This window comes from Equus quagga, chromosome 1 (genome assembly GCF_021613505.1).
Source record: "Equus quagga isolate Etosha38 chromosome 1, UCLA_HA_Equagga_1.0, whole genome shotgun sequence".
Lineage (NCBI taxonomy): Eukaryota > Metazoa > Chordata > Mammalia > Perissodactyla > Equidae > Equus > Equus quagga.
The window spans coordinates 73,140,565-73,160,936 of NC_060267.1; the positions used below are offsets into that span (position 1 = coordinate 73,140,565).

Genomic DNA, 20,372 nt, shown 5'->3' on the forward strand with positions numbered 1-20,372 from the left:
AAGCTGGTTGGTAAGGGCCCTCTAAGGCAGCATTGATGGGCAAATGCTGTCAGACAGACACACTTAAGGGCTCTCCCTGCTCAGGCTCTAATGAGCGTCCCAATGAGTGGAGCTAATGCTCAGGGCTGTGCCTGTGCGTTCACGGTGGAGGGAGAAGGTCAAGATGTCGGTCTGGGGCTGAACTAAGACGTCATCACCAGGGAGCTGGCAGTGGAAGGCAGGACTGAGGCCCAGCATCACCAATGTACTTATATGAATTTGAGTGTATATTTCTAGCTAAAATAATGAGAGAAAGAAGAAAAATAGAAATTTACGAAGTAGCAGTGATTCTGCCTGCCATTACAGCAATGTGCACATCCTCTTGTGACAGACTCTGCTGGTGGCCTGTCCAACGGCCATCAACCTGCCTCCTTCTTTCTTGCCAGCTAAGATGCTATTTTGTTCCTTTGTTCATCTTTCAGGTGGCTGTGTGCTCAGAGAAGGCTGAGACCCTCCCCGACCCGGGGGGTAAACTTGATTAATTAGCTCTAAGCCAATTTTGGTAGTTGAGTTCCTTTTTTCCAGGGTTGGTTTAGGAATAGATTTATGCTATGTTTTTCACAGGTGAACCTTTGGGGATCAGCTTGGGTGTGTGGGGAGGGTGCTTCTGTGGAAGGCTTATTTACGCCTCCCTTTTCCTGCCCCTGGGTGTTTTCCTGACACCCGGAACTGCTGTGTCCACCTTGGGACCAGAGGAAAGTCAAGAGAATTGCAGAGAGGTCAAACTGAGGCCATGAGGCCATGGAGCCATTGAATTAACCACCTACCTTGGGATTCTTGTTACATGAGCCAGTCAATCTTCTGTTTAAGTCTCCATTGAATGGGCTTTTTGTTACCTGCAGCTAAAAGCACTCTAAATGATGCCCAAGTGTAAGGATGACAAGGGAGGTGTTACTCTGCTGTTCCCACAATTGGTCTCAGCTCTTCCTATCTCTCCTAGTCTGAGCATCTCTAAACCCTGAGGAAGTCTAGAGTTTCAAGATCTGTACTTTTTGTACATCGTGATTCTTGGTACAAGCCAGTAGCATCATCTGGTACTTAACAGAGGAAATGGTCTATTCCAAAGCTGGAACAAAAAGTGGCTCTGTTGGGCTTTCTGAAGTACAGTGCTAAATTGGACTGTAGGGGAGATTTAAGGAATTTTCAAGGGCAGTTTTGACTATGCAGAATTATGCCTTTGGTCTTTAGAACTTAAATCCTTCATGAGATGCAAGTAACCTGTGCAATAAGCACTGGGCACAATGGAAACAGAGTGGCCCCCAAGAAGTAGAAAGTATGGATCATTATAAGCTGGTTGAGGAGACAAAATTTAGATGGCACAGTTGATTCAGAGGATAGAACACAGATTGATCTAAAGAACTTGCTGTAACGGGCACTGGAAGTTGATAAGGAAGGCAACTCTGGAAGGACTCCTTCCCCTCCTAACACTGGGCTAGGCTGTCGTGCTGTAATAAACAGCCCTCAACCCCATGGCTTAAAACAATAAAGGGTTAGTTCTCACTCATCGTACATGGCCTCTGTGGGTTGGCTGTGTCTCTGCCCTGCCTTACCCTCACACTAGGACTCAGGCTAGCAGAATCACACTGTCTGGAACACTGCCCTTCACCGTGGTAGAGGGGAGGGGTGCTCTGGAGGATCCTGCATCAGCAATTAAATGTGCCAGCCCAGAAGTGATAGATGCCACTGCTGCCCACGCCCCTCAACCAGAACTAGTCATATGACCTCACCACCTCTAAGGAGGCCGGGAAGTGAAATTCTGTTAGGTGTCTGCAGGAGGCAAGAACTAGGAGTACTGGGTGAGCAGCACTAATGACCACCACAGTCACTCGCTTTGTCCAACCATCTATCTAAAATCTGTATGGATAGATGAGCTAGAATGAAAGTCTCCTCTTTCGCACATAAGGGTCCATGCTGACTTGTCTTTCCCTCTTTCTTACTCTACCTTCACCTAGTGACACATAGCGATTCCAGGGAGTCTGGGGACAGCCAGCGCCCTCCCGTGCAGTGCAGTGCTATCCTCTCCCTCTGGGCCACCGACCTTTTGTTTTTATTTATTTTTTAGTACTACCCAGGATCAGAACTAAGGACGTCAGCCATTGTTCTCTGGAATGCCTTCAGCTGCTTCCCCAACAAGCCTCCTTAGCTGCATGTCCTCTTCATTGTTCAGTCGAGTCCTGTCTCCCTTGCTTCAAACACACAAAGCCCTTTGTCCACAGGTTACTATAGTCAAGCCCTCAGACTCCCCTGCTCCCAGCCCAAATCCTTCTCCTGCAGATCCTCGTGCGTGCCCCTGACTTCTCCAGCCGGGCCCTGAGCTCAGCCTCCTTCCTTTTCTTGTGCTGCCCTGTCGACCCCACACATACTATTCCCAGCAGAAATCAATAGAGAGGGGGTGGAGTCCGTCAGCAGAATGCGTCCTGTGAACAGAGACCAGAGATGCTAGTGACTGATTTTATTTATTCCTGAAGGATCTTGATAAAACTGTCCCTGATGGAGTGTTTATAAGCATAGCTCAGCTTCAAGTAGACAGGTCTTAATTTCTCCCACTACAGGGAAGTGCAAACGTATACTCTTCTGCGAGAAAGATATTATTTTTTCCTGAAGGTTTGATCCAGTCTTTTAAAAATGGAATAAAAATAGTAGTATTGTTAGGGATTGTAGGAATAATATAAAATATGATTCCCCAAAGAAGGTATAAATAAGAGTTTGAGCAAAGAGAGAAGGGGGAATATAAGAGAAAAATGGTTATTTGAAAGTACAGTATATAGAAATATAATATGTGAAATATGTGTGTACGCTATCAAATAATATAAATACTATTGTCGAAATTATTAGTTCAGTTTCTTTGTATATATTCTTCCCCTGAAATCAGAGGTTATGGTGCTTATTTAACTAATAATAGAAATACATGAGTGTGGAATGTTTTGTCTTTTGCAATTATGCATCTGAGCTGTTTCAGTATTTGTGCTTTAGCTGTAAATCATGGATCTTAGTTGCGTGGAAATTCACCTCAGGAACTTGGACATGACGGCAATGTTGAAAGCGGTTGATAAAACCCTAGAGCGGAAGGAATCTAAGACGAGCGCTCTAAGCTACCCCTGCCCACTTGTGGTGCAATGCACTTACATGTTAGTGGAGTGGAAATCACCATTTTGGAATGGAAGTGCCATGTTTACATGTATGAGCATCATCCTATAAAGAAATATCCATCCTCCTGCATCACCAGTTCCCCAAGATGAAAGGATCTCTTGCACATTGGTTTTCAAATAAAATCGACGCATGGCCCTGTCATGTGTAGTATGCAGGTCTAGTACCTTCGCCAAGATGTTTATCATGATGTCCTCCTCAGATTCCACTGTGGCAGGGAGCTCCCATGTGCACATGGCCACTCTCTTCTCTCTACGCTGAGGTCCAAATGTGGGACCTCATTGAGTTTCCACCAAATAGTACCAACACAGTGGTGTAGAGTAGATCTCCACGGAAGGTATGAGAGTGAGGGGAGAATTACATCCCGACACAGCATGATCAAGAGTTTAAAACTGACTTTTAAACTTCACTGTTCTCAAAAATCCTTTTTATTGCCCCCTGGTGATTTCTTCCTGCAAATTCTTATCCCAACTTCTTTCAAGTTCTCCCTTCTTCTAAATGGACATCTTCCTTTTTCTTCTCCTTCCATGATGTGGGACCCATCTTTTCAAACACAAATTGTCCATAAAATTGCCGTGTTGTCCAAAACACAGTTTTTCCCCTAGAAGGAATCTTGCCTCTAGCTTTTAAAATAACATTTTTCTGTCCTCATAACTTATCAAGATTAATAACATTTTTAAATTAAAATAGTATGTCTATTTTCTCTCACTCTGCCATGAAATGATATACTTTCTAATCTGAAGTGTTTTCTTGATTGCAGGCTAAAGTTCTGAGACTACATATATATTTATACTTCAATCTTTCCTATGGCCGTGTATGCCTTAATAAAAATAGTATTGCTTACAAAAGGAATGATTGTAATAGCGAAAAGATTCTTCCCCAAATGGGATAATATATAGAAAGAGATGGGAATGAATACATGTAATGAAATTTTTATGCAACAAAGGGAATTATATTTGCATAGTTAAAGATAAACGTATTTTATCCAAAATGATTTTCATCTATAATTTTTGTGATAGATTGTATCTGTTAGCTATTGTTACAATAATGCTGCTTGACAAATCATCCCCAAACTCAATCGCTTTTGTTGTCATGCATAGGCCGTGGGGCTGGGGGTGGCTGAGCTAGACTCAGTGCAGCTCCAATGTGCAGATTGGGTCCAGGTATGCTCCCTATGACTCTCATTCCCTTGCAGGCCAACTGGGGAATATCCTTCTCATGCTATAGAAGTATAAGAGGGCAACCATCACGACACAAGCCCATTTCAAACCTTGGCTTACATGATGTCCATTAACATTCCACTGGCCAAAGCAAACATCAGTGGAACAAGGAAGAAAATTGCTCCCACAGTGGAGAGGAGGGGAATGAATATTTGCTGAACAACAATTCAAACTATTTTATAACTATCATATAATTATCCATCGTACCAACATCTATGTGTCTCTGCCAGCCAGGTCCATCGGGCACCAACTGTGATTTAAACCAGGAGGGGCTATTAGTTGAATGCAAGATGTATCAAGGAAATAATTTATTCACACAGGAGCAAAGATTTCTCTCCCAGAAACACGCCTATAAGATGAAGCTGACAATCTCCTTGCAGCAATTTCTTCAGAGGAAATTGTAGGGCAAGTCACCAAACAGACCCAATTTCTACAACCCAGTGAAAGACAGCTGTTTGCTCCTTGCAATAAATTGCAGTGCATGGATCTTGAATAATCGACTGTACATATGTCCTGTAAAATGAAGCTCTCAAGGATCCAAATAATAAAAGAAGGCAATGCAACCAATGCTGATATATTAAAATTTAATTAAATTCATATTAGTTGATTTGAAGTGTCATGTAATTGAAAACAACTCTTGTTCCATCACTGGTTTGTCCCACTGGTCCTTACAAAAATGCTGAAGTATAGCAGTTTTTCTTGTCCACATCTCTGGTCTCTTGATTTAGCACAGAGCCTGGTAAAGCAGGTCTCATGGGCTAAATCTGGCCTGGTGTCTGTTTTTGTAAATAAAGTTTTATTGGGAGCCAGTCATGTCCATTTGTTTGTATGTTGTCTGTGGCTAGTTCTGCTACAGTGGCAGCTTGAGAAGCAGCATCAGAAACAGCATGACCACAAAGCCTAAAATATTTGCTGCGTGGCAAACAGAAAAAGTGGGCCAATCCTGATTTAACATAATGCTAGAGAGTTGAAATTTTGGAATTTGGGTTATTCACACAGGTCCGGGATGAATATTGTCCTTGACGTATCCTTAGGGAAAATTAAGGAAATTGATCATGTGAACAATTATTACACAGACAATTTTAACCTGTTTAAGAAAGTAGTCTTGGGGCCGGCCCAGTGGCGCAGCAGTTAAGTTCGCACGTTCTGCTTCTCAGCGGCCTGGGGTTTGCCGATTCGGATCCCGGGTGTGGACATGGCACCGCTTGGCACGCCATGCTGTGGTAGGCATCCCACATAGAAAGCAGAGGAAGATGGGCACAGATGTTAACTCAGGACCAGTCTTCCTCAGCAAAAAGAGGAGGATTGGCACTAGTTAGCTCAGGGCTAATCTCCCTCAAAAAAAAAAAAAAAAAAAAGAAGAAAGAAAGCAGTCTTCGTAATACTTTAGGATATGAGCAGTCACACCCAAACAGGCAGTTATTATGCCAATTATAAAATTTGTATCTGCTTTTCAAGTAGACTCTGAAAAGCTCTACTAAGTATTACTTTTCTAGCTTTTAAGGAAATGACTTGCAATAAATATACTTCAAACTTTTCACTAAGGTAGACCATTCCACCTCCATTTGCACACATAATTGCATCTGAATTAGTGTAGTTTTACTATATTGAGTTCCTGGGTATTTTCGAACACCAGTCTCTGATCTCTTTTTTGAGGTTGGAGAGAGCAAAACCTTGTATCTTGCCAGTTGTCTACTCTTGGAGATCATCTGACAGCTTAAGACAAAAGGAACACTAACGTTTATCAAGACTTGGAGAGAAAGCATATTTAGATTTTAAAAGTGAGTGTAAACTCTGTTATTTCTAGTAGGTGTGTGGAATCTAGGAAAGTCAATAAGCTGGAGTCATTTCTATTGGGTGTCGAGTTGGATTCAGATATGTGTTTCTGTGTTCTGGGATTCACTTTAAGCCCCAAATAAGACGTCAGTATGGAGGCCTGGATTCTGGAGGAGTTCATTCCAACCTCTTCTCCACTCTGGGCTAGGAATCGAACTGTCTGTAAGATACAGGAGTTACACAACAGACTCCAAACTCGGAGGGGCTGACTGCCCACACTTCTGAAAGGAAGTTTCCCCAGTAAGCGCCAGGCAGGTGAACTGTGGGTTATCATCAGTTTCCTTTACAAGTCACAGGGGATTGGAATCTGTGAAATGACAGTTAAATGTCTATCCATGCCAGCTGAATGCACTTGGCTCAAATGGCACTATTTTGGGTTTTTCTTCAGGAGTCGGATGGGAGAACGTGCTTCTAAAGGGAGACGACACAACCTCTGATGCCACAGAAACATCCAGCGCAGACATGACTATCAAGGTAAGGGATCCTTTCTCTAGTTTGATTCTCAAAGGGCATCTTTAGAGGAACATGAGCCTATGGCAGACTTCTAGGGGCAAAATGAGCACTGCCCCTCCACCCTGCTGGGGTTCCCACTCTATTCACTGAAGCCTCAGTGAGTCAACCGGAATAAGATTTCCTGAAATTTGGGACCTAGGTCGGGAAACCAACTGAAAACTAGAATTCAAGACTTGGGATTACCAATGGGCTGGTTGTAGGACCTTCAGTGAATATCTACACGTAGATTGTCTGCAAGTGGTAACCCCTTGGGGACAGTGAAGCAAATCTGAAAATTCTGAGCTGAGAAACCGGGCCCCACTGTGCATTGTGAAGAAAGGTCAGAGAGGCATAAAGTGGCTTTGATCTTGACTCAAGATTTCCACTGATGTCAGCGGGAAGGCAGCACATGGCCCACTCCAGCTGGAAGGCTAATGGCCAGAGGTTTACAAAATGAGTCATCTGGAAATCAACTTTATTATCACTGTTCTAATTAAATGCATGAATTTATAATCATTGCCTAGATTGAGGAATCTGTAGCAAAATTTGTCAGACCCAACTGCTTCCCTTCTACTACTGAAATAGACGCAAAGGAATGGTCCTCCGCTCTTGGAATTCTGTTTACGTTTCAGTTAACAAAGGCTGGGGGTGCGAGGACTTTCTAACCTTTTTCTTGAATGAACAGAATTTAAATATATGCCACTTATGAATTTTTCTTTGACAAACAAGAAGTAATGTCCCTTCCTATATTGAAATATAACTTGAGATATTTCACTCCTGGATTTATTAGTGCAGTAGTCCCCCTTTATCTGTGGCTTCACTTTCTGCAACTTCAGTTACCCTCGGTCAAGTGTGGTCCAAAAATATTAAGTGGAAAATTCCAGAAATAAGCAGTTCATAAGTTTTAAATTGCATGCTGTTCGGAGCAGCATGATGAAATCTCATGCCATCCCATTCTGTCTCTCTCAGGACAGGAATCATCCCTTTGTCCAGCGGATCCACACTGTAGACGCTACCCACCCGTTAGTCAGTTAGTAGTCATCTCAGTTATCAGATCGATTGTCCCAGTATCGCACTGCTTGTGTTCAAGTAACTCTTATTTTACTTAACAATGGCCCCATAGTCCAAGAGTAGTGATGCTGGCAATTCAGATACACCAAGAGAAGCTGTAAAGTGCTTCCTTCAAGTGACAAGGTGAAAGTTTGTGACTTGATAAGGAAAGAAAAAAAGTTGTATGATGAGATTGTTAAGATCTACAGTAACTTTTATTATAGCATATTGTTATAAATTGTTCTATTTTATTATTAATTATTCTCTTTCTATGCTTAATTTGTAAATTAAACTTTATTGTAGGTATGTATGTGTAGGAAAAAACATAGTATACTTGGGGTTCAGTACTATCCGTGGTTTCAAGCATCCACTGGTGGTCTCGGAATGTGTCCCCCGTGGATAAGGGTGTAGAAGTTGTACAAAAGAAGATATAGGCTGAGGGGCCGGCCTGATGATGCAGTGGTTAAGTTCGCACATTCCAGTTCGGAGGCCTGGGGTTTGCCGGTTCAGATCCCGGGTGCAGACATGGCACCGCTTGGCAAGCCATGCTGTGGTAGGCATCCCACATAGAAAGTAGAGGAAGATGGGCACGGATGTTAGCTCAGGGCCAGTCTTCCTCAGCAAAAAGAGGAGGATTGGAAGCAGATGTTAGCTCAGGGCTAATCTTCCTCAAAAAAAAAAAAAAAAGAAGAAAAGAAAAGAAATATATTCAATATATTCAGGATGAATATATTCAAGCTTTCCTTTGTAATGTGAAGATTGAACTTATTTTATCTGTGTTAAAAATGTTAGAGAAAGGGGCTGGCCCCGTGGCCGAGTGGTTAAGTTCGCGCGCTCCGCGGCAGGCGGCCCAGTGTTTCGTTGGTTCCAATCCTGGGCGCGGACATGGCACTGCTCATCAAACCGCGCTGAGGCAGCGTCCCACATGCCACATCTAGAAGGACCCACAATAAAGAATATACAACTATGTACCGGGGGCTTAGGGGACAAAAAGGAAAAAAATAAAATCTTAAAAAAAAAAAAATGTTAGAGAAAGCCAACAAAAATACCACAATGAAATTAAGTGAAAGATGAGATGGTAGCCTGATTGGTCAAAAAAGTTCAACTAATCCACATAATAACTATCCAGGGCTAAAAGTTCATTTGCCTGTAATTGTATTTATCGGAATTTGCAAGACAATACCGTAAATTGCCATGATACATGGGTGTTTTGCTGGCTCTTATTGCAAAGACTGAGCAGTCTGAGACGTCTGTGACCACGGTAGATAGAGATGGATGGACACTGATAATGAAACTGATGGATTTAGATGCTCTGTTTTGTAATCTGTTATCATTTCACAAATTCGTATCTAAGATGTGTTGCTAGTATCGCTCCAGATGTAGTGCAGACTCTTTAAGTGATCAGAAAGACTGGAGTTTTATGAAGGCAAGTGTTGTATTCTGATAGAAACAAGTTTTGCCCAAGTCCCATTTTATAAGATTACCACTTAATCATTCTACTCATCCTTGGCCCCAGAATCTTTTTTTTTTTGAGGAAGATTGGCCCTGAGCTAGCATCTATTGCCAATCTTCCTCTCTCTTTTTTTTCTCTCCCCAAAGCCCCAGTATGTAGCTGTATATCCTAGTTGTAAGTCCTTCTAGCTCTTCTATGTGGGACGCCACCACAGCATGGCCTGATGAGCGGTGTGGTAGGTCTGTGCCCGGGATCCAAACTGGCGAACCCCGGGCCGCCCAAGTGGAGCAGACGAACTCAACCACTATGCCACCCTGCTGGCCCTTGTACCAGGATCTTGAATAAAGTTTTATTCGGGCCCATCCAGTTTAGATGTCATCCTCAATCTCTCTTAAGAACGGAGGACTTTTAGTTCACAAGAACTGAACCCCCCCTGAAGAATGAAAACTACACACTTTGAAAAGTCAAGAAAAATAGAAACATTTAAATACACCAGTAATTCCTACCAGTATTATTAAGTTGCTCTAGTAATGACAATCTCTTCTCAATAAAGAATTTGTGAAACCTCTAGGTGGATGTAACTTAGGGAAATGCTGCTGTTTAGATCTGCTCCTTTAAGTTTTTCAATTATGCAGCAACCATCCATTGTTTTTCTTTGCAATCATGCTGTTTTCCACCCCACACTGCTTTATGTATCCATCCTGCCCTTGTATCTATCTTAAAGTATTTTTTTCTGTCTCTCTAAGTGCCTGATGTTCACTAATTAACTACAGACTCCTCATCATATATTTATGTATCTATAGCTATTCCTGTTTCTAATAGCTACTTTGCATATTCTTGCAATATCAGCTATTCCTGCCTTTTGCCCTGGGAAAACAAAATATTCTGTTAAAACATTAATTATAATAAAACTTGAGACATTGACACTTCCCAAGGGGAATAGCAGCAGAAATCACTAAAATGGTTTGTTTTCCTCCATATTGCTCTTCTGGTGATAGATGTATCGTAGGGCTTAGAAATTTTCTGTCTGAAAAAGATGCAAAACTTTTTGCAGTTTCATAATTGTCTGAATGTGGTTTTGTCTACTATATGTAGCTTTTTAATACCATGTCTTATTTTGAAATGACAAAGTCATGCTTCTTAAAATACACATGACTCAGACAAGTGAATTCATTCATAAACACACTTCTGTCATTGTGAGGAACTTTGAAATAAGAACATGCTCTAAATACACTGATGTAGGTAGGAGTATCATACGGGCTTCCTCAATAAGTATAAATCACTCAGTGTAGTAGGTCGAACTGTGAACTCCTTCCTTCCTCCTAAAATGGTTGGTCCAAGCCCTAAACCCTGGTACCTGTGAATATGACCTTGTTTGGAAAAAGGGTCTTTGCTGATGTACTTAAGAATCTCGATATGAGATCATTCTGGATTAACCAGGTAGGACCTAAGTCCAGTGACACATGTCCTTATAAGAGACAGAAGAAGAGGAAACATATGGAGAAGAAGGCCGTATGAAGAGACAGAGGCACAGATTGGCGTTATACGCAGGCCCAAGCCAAAGAACATGGAGCCACCGGAAGCTGGGTGAGGCAAGGAAGGGTTCTCCCCTAGAGCCTTTGGAGGGAGCACAGCCCTGCCAATACCTTGATTTTGGACTTCTGGCCTCCGAAATTGTGAGAGAATGAATTTCTGTTGTTTTAAGCCACTGAGTTTGTGGTAATTTGTTATGGTAGGCCTAGCAAACGAGTACGCTCAGAGCCACCAAGGATTGCATCTCCTCTTCTTGAGGGCCGATGCCATAGAGGCTGAAAACCATATTACACACATCTGTCACTATTTCCTTATTCTCTACTCCCCTTTGGCAAATTGTTCTCGCCTGTTCTTGTTTTGAGAGAACCACTAATCTTTTTCAGCCTGTATCACCATTCACTAGAAAAAAAGATAGTTATATTTCAGGATTGCTTCTATATTATATCTTACTCTGTTTTGCTGCTTGTCTAGACGTTGATTAAAAAAAAAAAAGATATGGATCAATATTTGCTAAAACTTGCCTGACCATAAGAATCACCTGCAGTGGTATAAAAATTAACAAAAAATACAACTTCCCAGGCTTCTTTCAAAATTCAGATTCACAAGATCTGGGTTTAGGAATTAGCTGGGTTTTTTTAATTTATTTTTTTTATTGAGGTTATGATAGGTTACAACCTTGTGAAATTTCAGTTGTACATTATTGTTTGTCAGTCATATTATAGGTGCTCCACTTCACCCTTTGTGCCCAACCCCGCCCCCCTTTCCCCTGGTAACTACTAATATGTTCTCTTTGTCCATGTGTTTGCTTATCTTTCACGTGTGAGTGGAATCATACAGAGTTTGTCCTTCTCTGTCTGGCTTATTTTGCTTAACATAATACCCTCAAGGTGCACCCATGTTCTTTGGAATGGGACGATTTTCTCCTTTTTTATGGCTGAGTAGTGTTCCGTTGTATATATATATATATACATCTTCTTTATCCAGTCATCAGTCAGTGGGCACTTAGGTTGTTTCCATGTCTTGGCTGTTGTGAATAGTGCTGCAATGAACATAGGGGTGCATAAGTCTCTTTGAATTGCTGATTTCAAGTTCTTGGGATAGATATCCAGTAGTAGGATGGCTGGGTCATATGGTATTTCTACTTTTAATTTTTTGAGAAATCTAGGAATTAGCATTTTTAACAAGTGCTCCAGGTGACTTTTAGCAGGTGACATCAAGCAGTGTAGGGTGTGGCCACATGAGCCCTGCCTTGCACCTGGCTCTCTGGGTGTCCAGCTGGTCTGAGCAAGGACTTGAGGACTCCCTCTTCGAAACCCTTTGATTACATTCCTCAGCACACTGACGAAGGCTCAGACTGCTCCTCCTGGCATTGCGGATTTCCTCACTCCGACTGCAAGGTTCATTTCTAGCCCTGTCTTCCACTGTGTCTCTCTCTGTACCCATCTTTGCCCTCTCCACCCAGTCTGCTTACAGCTCGAGTGATGTTTTGAAAAGGCCAATGTGATAGCATCCCTCTGCTCACAGCGCTTCCAGCCTTCCCATTGCCTGCAGGTGCTGTGCTTTCTAAAACCCCGTGGCTTTTATTCATGGCTTCCTTGATCTTGCTCCCCTCACTTCCTCTCTCTCCTAGCCTGGTTAACTCCTCTCTAGATTCCAGTCTTTGGCTCAAATATTATCTCCTCAAACAGTACTTTCTGACCAGTATTGTTTGTTGCATGCTCTCAGAGGACCTGGTATTTCTCCTTCCCAGCCAAGCATGGAAATAACCACAGAGGTCATTGCATAATATCCAGTGTCCCCGCTAGAATGTAATTTGCTGAAGGGCATGCACCTCGCTGGGTGTCTAGCACATCACGTCCAATTATCAGGATTTGTTGAATGAACAAATACATGAATGAATGAATGAAGACCTATCTGTATCTAGCCTGCAGTTAAGCTGGACCGCTGGCCTGCCTCTTACCTACTCCTAGTGTCTCGCCTCAGGTTCCCTTCCTGCTTACCCTGCATGTGCCACTTTGTCAGTGTTTTGTTTTCCACATGTTAGATCCTCTAAATTGCTGTTCATTTTTTCTTTTACCATTTTTTTTACACAACTTAATTGAGGTATGCAATTGACATACCATAAAATTTGCACATTCAAGTGTCGAATTCAATAGTTTTTGGTAAATTTACCAACCATCACCATAATCCAGTTTTATAACATTTTCATCACTCCAGTAAGATCCTTCAGGTCCCATGACAGTCAATCTCAGTTCCCATCCCCAGTCGCAAGCAGATGCTAACCGACTCTCTGTCTCTACAGATTTGCCTTTACTGGACATTTCATGTAAATGGAATCATACAACATGTGGTCTTTTGTATCTGGCTTTTTTCACTTAGCCTGGTGTTTTTGACGTTCATCCGTGCTGTGGCCTCTATCAGTATTTCATTTCTTTTAACGCTGAATAATATTTCGTGGATATACCAGTGTTTTGTTTTGTTTCTTAGTCCATTCATAAGTTGATGGACTTTTGGGTTGTTTCCACTTTTTGGCTATTATGAATAATGCTGCTACAAATATTCACATTCAAGTTTTTGTGTGGACACGTTTTCATTTGTCGTGGGTGTGTACCTAGGAGTGGAATTGCTGGGTCATATGGTAAATCTGTGTTTAACTTTTGGAAGCACTGTCAGATTGTTTTCCAATGTGGCTGCACGATTTTACACTCCCACCAGCAGTGGATGAGGGTTCTAATTTTTTTCACGTTGTGGGGGATCAGAGTTTGCCACCCCAAAATGTGTCTCTCTGGCATGATTATTTTGGAGATGAAAAGACTCAGGAAGAAACTTTGACCTTCCTCCTAATTTCCTAAAAGAATTTAAGATAGAAGTGCATGTCCCAGGAAGGAGCTGTCACCATAGGTAATTCTAGGTATGCTAGACAGGAAGGCACTAGCAAGCCCATTTTTATCAAAGTTCTCTCTCAGGTCTCATTGTCTGTAGCCCAGAAAACATTTGCTTTTCCATCTCTGTGTAAATTGCCTTCCTCCGCTTTGAAGTCCCAGACCACTGCTCCCAGCATCCTCCTTTGTCCTTAGCTGAAGATGATATTTAAGGTGGTGGCTTCCACCATTTTGGAGAGTTACTCAGTTTTCTTGGGTGTCTCCCATGTATGTATGTTATTAAACTTTGTTTGATTTTCTTCTGTTATTCTGTCTCATGTCAGTTTAATTCTAAGACCAGCCAGAAGGACCTAGAGGGTAGAGGAATAATTCTTCCTCTCCCACAACATCTTAGCCAACACTTGGTATTGTCTGTGTTTTGATTGTAACCATCCTAGTCGGGGTAAAGTGGCATTTCACTGTGGTTTTGATTTGCATTTCTCTGATGGCTAATGATACTGAGTGTCTTTTCACGTGCTTTTTGGCCATTTGTATGCAGTTAATTTTTTAATGGCTTGATTTCCCTTGTTTGTTCAAGGGTGGATTCTGTTATTAAATTCTCCACCACAGGCATCGCCCTCTCATTGCAGATGCTCAATGTTTTCTGAATGAGGGACCTTCTTCTTCACTGTGGGGGCTCAACCCACCTTTCCTCTTTAGGATCACTGCTGCCTCCCCCCACCACTGCCCTGGGTAGGTGGGTGAGGTCTCATCAATTTCTTTTCTTTCCATTTCTTTTCCTTTCTTTTCTTTCTCTTTTCTGTCTGGTTATTTTCCCCTCACATCTCAGTTTTTATTGTTATTATTACTTAATCATCTTTATTAGCCTATCAATGTTATTTTTTATTATGGTAAAATATACATAACCGAAAACTTACCCTATTAACGATTTTTAAGAGTGTAGTTCTGTAGCTTTATGTCATTCATAGTGTTCTGCAACCATCACCACTGTCCACCTCCAGGACTTTGTCATTATCTCAAACTGAAACTGTACCCATCAAATACTGATTCCCCATTCCCTCCTCCCTCCAGTTCTGGGCAACAACCTCAATGTTACATTTTATATGTAATAATATCTAGCTGTCTTCTCAAAGAGAATTTAAACACATCCTATTAACAGTAAAAAGCCAGTAAGATGGCTAGATCTCAACCTAGCATTTTAATATCTTCTAGACAAGGCGAGCTAGAAAGGCAATCCCTTTATATACATTCAAGACTAGTGCTGCAAAATAAAGTTACTAGGAAGCTGCTACATGCTAGATTTTAAAGGAAGTTGCTGGTCACAGAGCTTCCTTTCTTCTGGGGATTGAACCGCGTGGTGCCAACATCCTGGAAGTGCCTTGACTTTGTCCAGCTGGGTGCTTTGCTGGGAGCCACAAATTGCACCTGTTCAGCTCTGCATTGTTTGCTTGAATTTTCTTTATTTGATGACTGTTCAAAACGACATGAACCCCTGTTAAAACTACATCAATCTATTTTGAAGAAATAGCTCTTGAGTAGAAATTATATGATTTGGCTGCCATTTTAATCAAATACACCAACGAAATCCCACATGCTATCTTTCCCTTGCCTTCTTGTTGTATATAAAGAGACTAAAAACTAAGTATTGGCAAAAAGGAGCACAGAAAATTCTAATACACCAAAATTTTTCTCAGAAAGAAGGCTTGTACTTATTTACATTGTTGAAACATGAACCAAGGCCTATTAAAAATTTTAAGTTTAGGGGCTGGCTCCGTGGCCGAGTGGTTAAGTTCGTATGCTCCGCTGCGGTAGCCCAGGGTTCGGATCCTGGGCGCAGACATGGCACTGCTGGTCAGGCCACGTTGAAGTGGTGTCCCACATCCCACAACTAGAAGGACCTACGACTAAGATATACAACTACGTATGGGGGGTTTGGGGAGATAAAGCAGGAAAAAAAAAAAAAAAGAAGATTGGCAACAGTTGTTAGCTCAGGTGCCCATCTTTAAAAAAAAAAAATTTAAGTTTATTGGAGCAAAAAATCCATTTGAATCAAGCAGTACCAAACTGGAAGTGGCTAGCAGTGTTCCACCACAGGAGCTGGGGAGAGACTCATAGAGAAAAGGCAGAAGCAAAGAAAGGAAATTATCCATTAGCTATATAGCTTAGAGCCTAGTTGGCTATTTATGATTGGTTGTCCTTTGTTCTTTGATTTCATAACATTGAGGCATTTACAGGCTTAGATTCTGGTTTGCTTCCATAGGCCTCTATAGCATTAGAGCCACATCAAACTAATGGCCTCCTTGTTTAATTAATTTAACAACATATAGAATATTGTGCTTAGGCATGAAACAAGATGGGTACCATTTAGGCAAGTTGGAGATTCTGGCTGTTAAACCATTTGAAAGGGACGTGTTTCCTAATCAAGGACATGGGAAAGCCACATCAAAAAAGGATGTTGTTTCTCTATATGTCAAACTTACTGCTGGGAGAGATTGTTCTCCTGGAAGGGCAGATGTTCTCTGTTACAAAAGGGGAAAGCATTTAGACCCTTCCGGTTCCTGTGGTGAATAGAGGCCACAGCTTTCTTTGGACGTCGCTTCTAAAAGGCCATTCTGCTGAGCGCCTTTTGTTGGCAGCAGTGTCGAGCCACTTGTCCTTTGTATATGATGATGACGACATTGAGGATTGTGTTGTGCAGGGGCTCTGGACAAAAAGACACATTTGGGACCAGAAGTCCTGTCTACAATGTGTCCCTGCATAAAGATGGCTCTAAATTTGCTTCCTTGCTAAAGGAAACAGTTTATTGTAGATTTTTTTAAATCCTTGTAACTATTTAGAGTAGTGGATCTCAGAGGGGGTTGGCAGTGGAGGGTAGGAGGCATACCCGGACTACATGGCTACATTTTCACACTACCCCCTCTTTCAGAATCACTGTCTTGAATGTTTAAAACAATATGAATTTTGCATTATTCAAGGAAATGGATGTGAAAGGCCCTCTTGTAAACTGTAATACGCTGCATCAATACGGGTTATTATTATTCTTATGTATTACTCTCTATTTGTCAAATAAAATGGAAGTCAAAGAAATGAAGTCACAACCATTGACAGCTCTCAATTATCTATGGAGAGATAAGGAACATTCCTGGAGAATGAAAGATCTCAGGTACCTTCTTCTTTGCCATTTTGTTTCTTCACCATGCTCTCTTGCCGCTGACAATACTACCTAATATTGATTGAGCATTTGCTATGAACTGAGTACTGGGCGAGGCCCGTACGTAAACTGTCTCATGTAATCCTCAAAACCACCGTGTGAAGGAGGAACTGTTATTAATCCCATTTTACAGATGTGGTGACTGTGGCACGAGAAAGTTAAGTAACTTCTTAAAGATCTCAAAGTGAGCATTTGAACCAGCTAAAAAGACACTTTTTAATCTATTTGGCTATTGATGAATGCAGATTAATTTTACTATTAGCTAAAGCAGGAGAGCTCCAAGGATGGGGCAAGAATAGCTTTGCCTGATAAAATACTGGACAGCCAGTTAATTTGAATTTTAGATAAGCCATGAATAATATTTTAGTATTAATATGTCTCAAATATTACATAGGACATACTAATAAATCATTACCTAAAATTTAAATTTAGCGGGGCATCCTATATTTTAATTTGCTAAGTCTAGCAGCCCAAAGGCAGGAGGGGTGTTGCAAAGGAGGTGAAAGGAATTGCTTAATGCATTTGCTGATTGTAGTTTGGGATTATTTGTGGTTTTTAATTTAATTTAATTTTACTATGACTTTATTCATTACAGGAATATATATTATATTAAGCTTTAAATCAGACAGATAGACAGTTTCAGTTCATATAATGTACTGATAACCTATCAACAGACCTCTCCTGATACACTTTTTTCTTAGAAATAAAGGCTTCCGAACCTGACCCATGTCAAGATCTGTACCTCATTGGTTTCTCTGCCAAATGAAAATGTTACCACACAAAGATGGGGGTCTTCTACCCAATGTGTATTAAAAAAACCCAATTATTACACACCAGCTTTTGAGAGAAGAATACAGCTTTATTGTGAGATTGATCTGCAAGGAGACACGGGGCAACACTTTCAAATCTCTCTCCTAACCCAAGTTTGGGGCAAAATTTGTGGGATGAAGTGTAGGGTGGTCTGAAAAGTGGAGATAGATGATTGGAGGTAGGGAGAGGTGAGGTAATTGATGATTTGTGCGAGCATAGTCAAGGTTCATGGCTCTTCATAGGACATGTGCACAAAATGGCGGCACTGGCATGATCTGGGGGTGGAGTTTTTAGCTCCTTGACATCAAAGGGTCACCTATCCCTCATCCACACAGGCCAACTTGATGAGTCGGTGGTCTTCACTAGCCTGAACTGGACAAGGAGTCAACTCTCAGTTTCTGAAAAACTTAAGCACTTGTTGCCATGGTGACCCAAGCATCAGAGATGTTATCTATAGGGAGGGTTTTAGTAATTCATTATCTAACTACTTTTGCAAACAGACAACTAACTGAGTATAGTTAAAACAATTTGACCCCTAGTTTCAAAACTATGGGAAACTCTGCCCCCAGTTTGTTTCTCTTGAACTAAAAAATAAGCTTTTCTTCAATCTGGGCATGTTATCATTTTTCTGAAGCCTGTTCTAGGATTTTCACTTCGGCTGGGCTAACAGTATTGGCCTGGTTTCATTTTCTGCAGATAATTTTATCATCCTAGTTTTTAAAATGTTGATGAAATATTTTTGCACTTTTATCAACTCTAGTACTTGGAAAAATTCCCCTCTCTCTGAGTGGTCTCCTCCTAAAATAGATGACACCGGCCTGAATAGTCCCAGCAAAAGTTCTGACACACTCACAAATATTTCCTGAAGACACCAGTGCATTTCCTCCTATGCACATTTCTAGCATTCTAGTGGTGGGAGCAACTAATGATGATAAAACTCTAAAATAGTCTCTGTGCGTGGATGTCAGGGCCCATTTGCAGATAAGCCCGTCTTCTTATAAATGATCTGCCCCAATCTAATTAGCTTCGAAACAGGGCTCATTTGCACGTACCAAAGTCTATGACTTCCCATAGCACTAAAGCAAGCAAACCAAACGCAGAACCCATTGTCAGAAACCGTTGGTCTTTGGTGCTCTTGGAACATTGCCAATCTGGTTCTCACTTAGGCAGCAATTTGCCTATCCAGTTAATTTATTAATAAATTGTCATTAATGTCCTTGAGGGTTTGGCATGGTCACAAGTTATTCCTGGAAAACAAATTATTCACGTGGCCATTTACAAAAGGCCTTGTCTTTCTGAAACAAGTCAGGTATCACAGAGGTCTCATAAATCTTGAGCGTAACCTTCAGATTATATCCGTTGGATTCATAGACAGAAAGCTCTTGCTTTAGTATATAAGCACTTAAGATTGTTTAAGTGAAGGGCCGGCCCGGTGGTGCAGTAGTTAAGTTCACACATTCTGCTTCTCGGCCGTCCGGGGTTTGCTGGTTCGGATCCTGGGTGCGGACATGGCAGCGCTTGGCAAAAGCCATGCTGTGGCAGGCGTCCCACGTATAAAGAGGAAGATGGGCATGAATGTTAGCTGAGGGCCAGTCTTCCTCAGCAAAAAGAGGAGGATTGGCAGTAGTTAGCTCAGGGCTAATCTTCCTTAGAAAAATAAAAATAAAAAGATTGTTTAAGTGAAGATCTAGTGCTTCTCTCGATGAATTATCGAATGCCTTCCTTTTCCACCTCTTTCTTCTACCCATCCTGCAATGGCCTTCACCTTTACCTTTTTCTGTTGTAGTGAAAGCTTGTAGTTACCATGTTGGAAATCATGACACACATGTAAATCGCATGTAACAACAGAGAACATGCTCGGAGGAGATGGTTGACTCATTGGCGAGGAGAACAGGCTGCAAAACACAAATAGGTTTACATTCCAAGAGCTGGGCTGTTCTGATGTCACTTGAGCTTACTACCGTTGCAAAAATTGCTTCTTCAGAAATGTGCCAACAAGAATGTGACATTTCCTTCAGCTCAACGTTCTTATGTCTATTTCTGAAAAGGAAAAGGTACCAGCAGCTACAACCCCACACCCTCTCCCAAAGAGATCTGGGCCAGAGGGGAGGGTGTTGGATCAGCCATCTCCTCTCCGTACGCTCAGACTCTGAGTTTTGATCTGTAACGTGATGAGTTTTTGAGTGAATTTCAGTTTAGAAAACTGAATAATGACTATAATAGCTAACATTTATTGAGAACTTTCTGTGTACCAGGTGTTGTCCTGGATCCTTAGGGTATTATATTATTGAATTCTTAAAACCACAATCCTATGAGATGGACACTATGAGTATCTCCAATTTGCAGGGGAAGAAAATATACAGAGACACTAAGCAACTGGTCCAAGGACACACAGCCAAGGAGTCCCAGAACCCAGATCTAAGCAGGCAGTCCTTGCTCTTAATGACTTTGCCTGGTCCAACAAAATGATGATGCTGGTATGCAAACACACAAAGGAGGTCTCGCAGCCCCTGATCCATAAGGGAGCTTTTATGTAGTCCAGTTTGCGTCTGCTCTTCAAATGCAAAGCTGGTGTTTTCTGGTGGGATAAGATTAGATTTTCGTCCCAGAGATTTGGTCGCTTTGCAGGCTTGCCCTTGGGTCTTCATCCCATCAACATTCTGATTACATTTTTCATTATCATTCTACTGCAGCGATTC

The 20,372-nt window shown here is 41.6% G+C and overlaps 1 protein-coding gene across 5 annotated transcripts in view; it reads left to right on the plus strand.

The window, feature by feature from the left end:
• PALM2AKAP2 (PALM2 and AKAP2 fusion) overlaps nucleotides 1-20,372 on the plus strand; it is a 327,886-nt gene that overhangs the window by 187,159 nt on the left and 120,355 nt on the right. For all 5 annotated transcript variants that reach the window (XM_046659481.1, XM_046659497.1, XM_046659490.1 and 2 more), the window contains one exon: nucleotides 6,631-6,716. In XM_046659481.1, coding sequence (XP_046515437.1) covers nucleotides 6,631-6,716 — 86 coding nt within the window. The remainder of the gene's footprint in view (nucleotides 1-6,630; nucleotides 6,717-20,372) is intronic.